Genomic DNA, 6,662 nt, shown 5'->3' on the forward strand with positions numbered 1-6,662 from the left:
CCACCAGCCCTGACTTATGCTTCTATGTTTTGCTGGGGATAATATTGTTACTATGCCTAGCCATTGTGTTTTTCTGCAGCTAGAATTACTTGTAGGCCAACGTAGCTAGTCATTGATTGAGATAGAGTCTTTTGACTTTTTATGCTTGGCTGGCCTTGAGCTGCAGTTCCCCTGATCTCTGCCTCCCACATAGCTAGGAATATAGGCTTGTACCCTTGTACCTGGCAGTTTTGTTTCTGTACTTTTTCTTTAAGAAACTTTATGCAAAGTAGATCTTAAAGTGAGGCCTTGTTATGGAAGAAATAAAAAATTCTACACTTTGCATCCCTTTGAAAGAAAAAAGCTATCCAAGCTATAAAGTAAAAGTGCTGAGATTCAGCATTTCCTTTATTCTCTCCCTACCAGTCCATGCCACACAGCTTCTAGTTATTTGAGCCACATCCAGCCCTTTTTGCTTTATTTTTTGGATAAGGTCTTGTGTTTTTGTCCAGGGTGGCTGTGATTCTCTTACCTATGCCTCCTTGAAGCAGGAACAAAGGTGTGTACCCAGTGCCTTGCTTTTGGTTGGGATAGACTCTTGTTAACTTTTTGGCAGGGTGGCCTTGAACCTCTGTCCTGTTGCTCTCTGCTTCCCAAATAGATGTCATTACAGCCTTACATCACTATTCCTGGCCTTGCTTTGCCTCCTTGTCATTCTCATACGTCTAGTTCCCACTTCCTTCTACCTCACTAAATATAGATAGGCCTCCTAGAATCTGGCTGTACTTTGTAATGTAAACAGGCTGTTTATTGAATCCATAAACATTATTAATCACATTTGCATAAAAAACAATTATCTTAAGAGTTTTTATTTCTTTTGTTAAATCTTACCACTGGTTTAAATTTCTTAGGATATATATATTTTCCAGTCCTGTGGCTTGAACTCAGGGCCTGTCCCTAAACTTCTTTTGCTCAAGGCTAGCACTCTACCACTTGAGCCACAGCACCACTTTCAGCCTTTTCTGTTTATGTAGTACTGAGGAATCAAACCCACGGCTTCATGTATGCTAGACAAGCATTTTACCACTAAGCCAAGTTCCCAGCCCTAGGATATTCTTGATTAAAGATGAGAATGGAGAAAACATACTTTTAAGCTATTGATAGCTAGAGAGAATATAGTTACTATATAAATTGTTTTATGACATACTTCTACATGTCTGAATTGTATATTTTCTTTTATTCTTCTTGGCTTTTAGCTTCAACAGAATCCCTCAATCCTAGACCACAGACCACGATTTCTCCCGCAGATCTGCATGGAATGTGGTATCCTACAGTTCGAAGAACTCTTGTCTGTCTCTCCAAATTATACAGATGTATAGATGTAAGTGTGTACATTCTTTTACCTCTACTGTGAATTACTTTTTTTTTTTGGTCCAGTCGTGGGCCTGAACTCTGGGCCTGGGCGCTGTCCCTCAGCTCTTCAGCTCAAGGCTAGTGCTTTACCACTTGAGCCACAGCGCCACTTCCGGCTTTTTTCTTTTTGCTTATGTGGTGCTGAGGAATCGAACTCAGGGCCTCAGGCATGCAAGGCAAGCACTCTACCACTGAGTCACCTTCCCAGCCCCTGTGAATTACTTTTTAATCTGGAATATTTAAAAATTTTAATTTATTAAGATCTTGATTCAGATGATTTCTTAGAATCATGGTTTTTAGATAAAACATGGTTTATCTATTAGAAATTCCTTATCTGGGCATTCTATGGATCCCTAGAATCTACTAATGGGCTTTGGAGAGTTTCTGAACACCCTAGAATTATGGGTTGTGTTTATATTCTCATGTCCATATAGAAGGAAGTTTGACACTATGTTGAAACGGATTTTCTAGGGATGGTTTGTTTATAAACCAAACTGGTTTATTTACTGATCAAAGGTGAGGAAGGCAAACCCGGACAGATTATGGCAGAGTAGTAAACCAGTAGCAGTCTTAATCCCTCTTCCTACATTGGCCTCTAGAGGGAGAAGCAATACAAAAAGAGAGTAACATCCAGTAGAGACCAGGACTATACCAAATCATAAATGTCTTGTATATATGCATCCCTGTCATTTCCATCTCATAGAATACTGATACAGAAGCAAGGGGACTCATTAGAATCATGGCCTGCCCAAAATACCATGCTTTTGGGAAGACAGATAAATGATAAAACTGACTTGAGATTCCTATCTCACATATTTGTAAAGCCTAGTTTTCTTTTACCACTTGATTACATAAAAATTTTACCACCTCTCTTAGAATTCTTTGTGTTTACATACAATATTGCACCATCTGTTTTGCTGTTATTAGCTAACCTCCCCTCATTGAACATTTGTGTTCTTTCTCTTTCTTTCCTACTTCCCTCCTTCCTTCCCTCCCTTTCACCCTTCTCGCCCTTTTCTTTGATACTATACTAAAGAGCTGTGTCCTTGAATTTTTTTTTTTTTTTTTTTTTTGTCATGGGGCTTGAACTCTGGGCCTCGGTGCTGTCCCTCAGCTCTTCAGTTCAAGGCAAGTACTGTACCCCTTGAGCCACAGTGCCACTTCTGGTTTTCTGGTGGTTTATTGGAGATAAGAGTCTCATGGACTTTCCTACCTGGGCTGGCTTTGAATGGCGATCCTCAGATCTCAGCCTCCTGAGTAGATAGGATTGTACGCATGAGCCACCAGTACCTAGCTTGTGCTTGAATATTAAAACACTACTGGTTAATTACTTGGGACAAAGTTTTTGTTTTTGTCTGTCATAGGGCTTGATCTTGGGGCCTGGGTGCTGAGCTCTTTTGCTTTAGGCTCTGCCACTTTGCCACAGCACCACTCCAGTTTTCTGGTGGTTAATTGGAGATAAGAATATTACCAGCTGGGGCTGGGAAGGTGGCTCAGTGGTAGAGCACTTGCCTTGCATGCCTGAGGCCCTGGGTTTGATTCCTCAGCACCACATAAGCAAGAAGAAAAAAGCCGGAAGTGGCGCTGTGGCTCAAGTGGTAGAGCGCTAGCCTTGAGCTGAAGAGCTGAGGGACTGCGCCCAGGCCCAGAATTCAGGCCCCACAACTGGACCCCCCCCCCCCAAAAAAAAAAAAAAAAAGACTATTACCAGCTTTCCTGCTCAGGCTGGCTTTGAACCACTGTCCTCAGATTTCAGCCTCCTAAGTAGGTAGGAATACAGGTGTGATCCACCAGAGCCTGGGAAGCTTGGGATAAAGTTTTTATCAACAGTATTAAGATTGCTAGTTTTAAAGATTTAAAACATATTCCCATAAAGGAGATTATGCTGAGGTCAGAACCCTGATTGCCTGTTAACCTCTGTACTACTCAGCATCTAGCTCAGTGTGTGGCATGGAGTAAGTGCTAGTACATATTTATTGAAGAGGCATGTGGCTATTTCTAGACATGTGGGCCCATTATAAAACCATGTGTTAGTCTAGAATGATTACATAGGAATAGAAAACTCCAGGAAAAATGAGACCAGTAAGAGACCAAGCCAATGATGCAAGCAAGTAACGGCCAGGGATTTTCTTTTAACTGTTTTGTGATGTGCCACATGCTAATGTTTCTTTTTATTCCACCAGAGGGCTGTGTTTCAAGGATTATCACAGGAAGCCTTGTCTGCCTGCATTCAGTCCTTACTGGGAGCATCCGATTCTATCAGCAAAAACAAGGTTTGATGAAGTGTTAGGTGAAATTTTAATACCTATAATAATACTGTACAATATATTCTTTATAGGCATGGAAATTTAAAGCCAGTTCGGCAGTGAGATTTCTTTAACATGATTTAATTTTGAGGTCCTTTGAGAGAAGCTAACATTTCATTTTAGTGCTCAATAAACTATCAAAATTTGAAATTTTGCTAAAGTATCAAAAACAGTACTTACATCAAATAAATTCTGTAGGATGAAGGATTCTTGCTACTTCCTTAGCAATTGGGGAGATGGTATTTTGGTTTCCTTGTACTATCAAGGGAAGTATTTTTAAGGAAACAACAATTTAATCATCCCTTTAATATTGTTTTAAATAGTTAAATGGCCTTATCTGGAGGAAATCAACCTGTCACTTCTGAGGACAGGCAACTGTAAGTTCTATGACTGCTTAAGTTCTATGACAACTTAAGTTCTATGACTGCATAGCTCAAGGTTTTTAGTCAGGATGGGCCCAGAAATGGGAAGCTACTGGTATGTGCTGCTTTCATGGCTTTTTCAGAAAGTAGAACATGGTCAGTGGTATTGTTCTGTTTACCTCTTCACTTAAAACTCCTGTTGCCTATAGGAAAAGAGCTGTGGGGCTTGTTTACAGACACAATTTCATTGTTGCTTGGAGTGTTCAAACCTTGTAACTTCCATATTTTCAAACTTGAGTTCTAGCTTTAAGACTTAGACAAATAAAAAAAAAAAGTGTTGGGCTGGGAAGGTGGCTCAGTGGTAGAGTGCCTGCCTTGCATACATGAGGCCCTGGGTTTGATTCCCCAGCACCACATAAGCAGAAAAAGCCGAAACTGGCACTGTGGCTTAAGTGGAAGAGCACTAGCCTTGAGCTGAAGAGCTGAGGGACAGTGCCCAGGCCCTGAGTTCAGGCCTCATATCTGACCAGAAAAATAAAAGTCATCAGAAGAATTTGGCATTTTGTTGCTAGAAAAGCTTTTCCCTTTGTGTGTGACCATTCTGTTTCCCTGTTTGTGGAATGGAGAATTGAATGAAATTGTGATTTAGGGACTAGATGACGATGGAAAATAAAGTTATGGATGAATAAGTTTTAATTAGTATTCATGGTATGACAAAGGATTATTGTTGAATAATAACATGTTTTATGTGCTCCTGTTTGATTTAATCCTATGATTTCTATTTTTCTGTCTTATAATTTAGACTCAGATTGATGGGCAACTTTTCTTAATTAAGCACCTTTTGATTCTTCGTGAACAAATTGCTCCATTTCACACTGAATTCACCATTAAGGAAATTTCCCTGGACCTCAAGAAAACTAGAGGTACTTGTTCTGGCTGACACAGTTGGGTGTTTGACCTATCCATATGTGTCAGCACAGGTTATAGGTTTATTTTATGTTCATCTGCAATTTTTTTTGCATGCTTTGCTTGCTAAGTGTGTTATTTGTTCATACTAAACTGAGCTGTCAGTATCCTAATTATTTCTAACTAGCTTTATGTTCTTGAGGGGAACTATATTTGAGCATTTTAATTTGTGAGACAGGATTACCTCCCTTAGGTATTATTTTATTATAACCAGTTCAAAAATGAAAAATCAGTCTAATAGTTACTTACTAAATAAGTAATATGTATCAGCTAATTGGAATGGTTTTGAGTTTATTCATTTGCTTATGAAAGTTCCTGAAGCTAGTTAAAACAGGAAAAATGCTGGCTCTTATGTATATTTTAGCATTCCTAATGCTAAAATGTCTACCTTCCTCTCCTAGATAAAAGGAGTACACTGAAGGTGTTATGACACCTTTAGTGATAATTAATTAAAATGATAAAGAATGGTAATATATACTATTTGTTAATACGCTTAAATTGTTTTCCTTACGTTTTAGGGAATTAAACTTAAGGAACTATCATTAGATTAGTTAAGTTGTCATGTAAAGAGGGTCTTCGAAATGGAAATATGTATTGACTTACCATGGGGAAGATGATTTATCCATTCTAATGATTTGTCTCTGAATAAACAAGTGATGATTTTTTTTTTTTTTTGTCGGTCGTGGGGCTTGAACTCTGGGCTTGAGCGCTGTCCCTGTGCTCTTCAGCTCAAGGCGAGTGCTCTACAGCTTGAGCCACAGCACCACTTCAGGTTTTCTGGTGGTTTATTGGAGATAAGAGTCTCACAAACTTTCCTGCCAGGGCTGGCTTTGAACCACGATCCTCAGATTTCAGCCTCCTGAGTATCTAGGATTACAGGTGTGAGCCACTGGTGCCTGGCTAAGTGATGATTTTTTAAGAGATCAAAGTAGTTACTTTCTGAGATACTGATCTTAAACAATTAAGGATATACTATGAACATCACTCATTTCCTTTAATTCCTTACACATTTCTGTAAATGTTAATTATTTCCAAGAGATTGAAGCTCTTTTGCCCTAAGCCAGTTCATTTATTTGATAAATTAACTTCTGTCTTATATACTAGAGCAATTGAGACCCAAATTATTTTCTGTGGTCTGTGTTTCAGAGCAATTCAAATATATAATTTCCAAAGATAGCAGGAATTTAGTTCCCTAATTACTGTGTTTATTATGAGAGTGGAATTTTTAAAAACAAATATTTGAGAGTATACTTAATTCAGTGAGCTTTATTGTGACTTTCTGATATGTCATATTAAAACAGCTTGCTGTTTCCCCCCTGTTCTTCCTATCTACCACACAGGATAAGCCCATGTGTCTTAGTCATATTCTTTGCCATTTTTTTCCTAGCAGAAGTCAGGTTTCTTTTGCCTTTAAGGAATGCATTTTTTTTTTTTTTTTTAGAGCTTATTTGTATCTGACACTTCCATCTCTCACCTCTTCATATTGATTTCCTTCCTTTAGGTCTGGGAATGGTGGGAAATTTCTAATGGGATCTATCAGGGTGGACTTTCATCTTTCTTTTCTTGTCATGTTTTGTCTTTTTTCGTGTGTGTGTGTGTGTGTGTGTGTGTGTGTGTGTGTGTGTGTGTGTGTGTG

The 6,662-nt window shown here is 38.8% G+C and overlaps 1 protein-coding gene across 1 annotated transcript in view; it reads left to right on the forward strand.

Annotated features, from left to right (window-relative positions):
* The window catches only part of Cog3 (component of oligomeric golgi complex 3), a 68,109-nt gene that overhangs the window by 38,256 nt on the left and 23,191 nt on the right, over positions 1 to 6,662 (forward strand). Inside the window, exons 11-13 of the mRNA XM_013010991.1 lie at positions 1,236 to 1,360; positions 3,576 to 3,665; positions 4,863 to 4,983. Coding sequence (XP_012866445.1) covers positions 1,236 to 1,360; positions 3,576 to 3,665; positions 4,863 to 4,983 — 336 coding nt within the window. The remainder of the gene's footprint in view (positions 1 to 1,235; positions 1,361 to 3,575; positions 3,666 to 4,862; positions 4,984 to 6,662) is intronic.

This window comes from Dipodomys ordii, unplaced genomic scaffold (genome assembly GCF_000151885.1).
Source record: "Dipodomys ordii isolate 6190 unplaced genomic scaffold, Dord_2.0 Scaffold1, whole genome shotgun sequence".
In the NCBI taxonomy this organism is placed as follows: Eukaryota; Metazoa; Chordata; class Mammalia; order Rodentia; family Heteromyidae; genus Dipodomys; species Dipodomys ordii.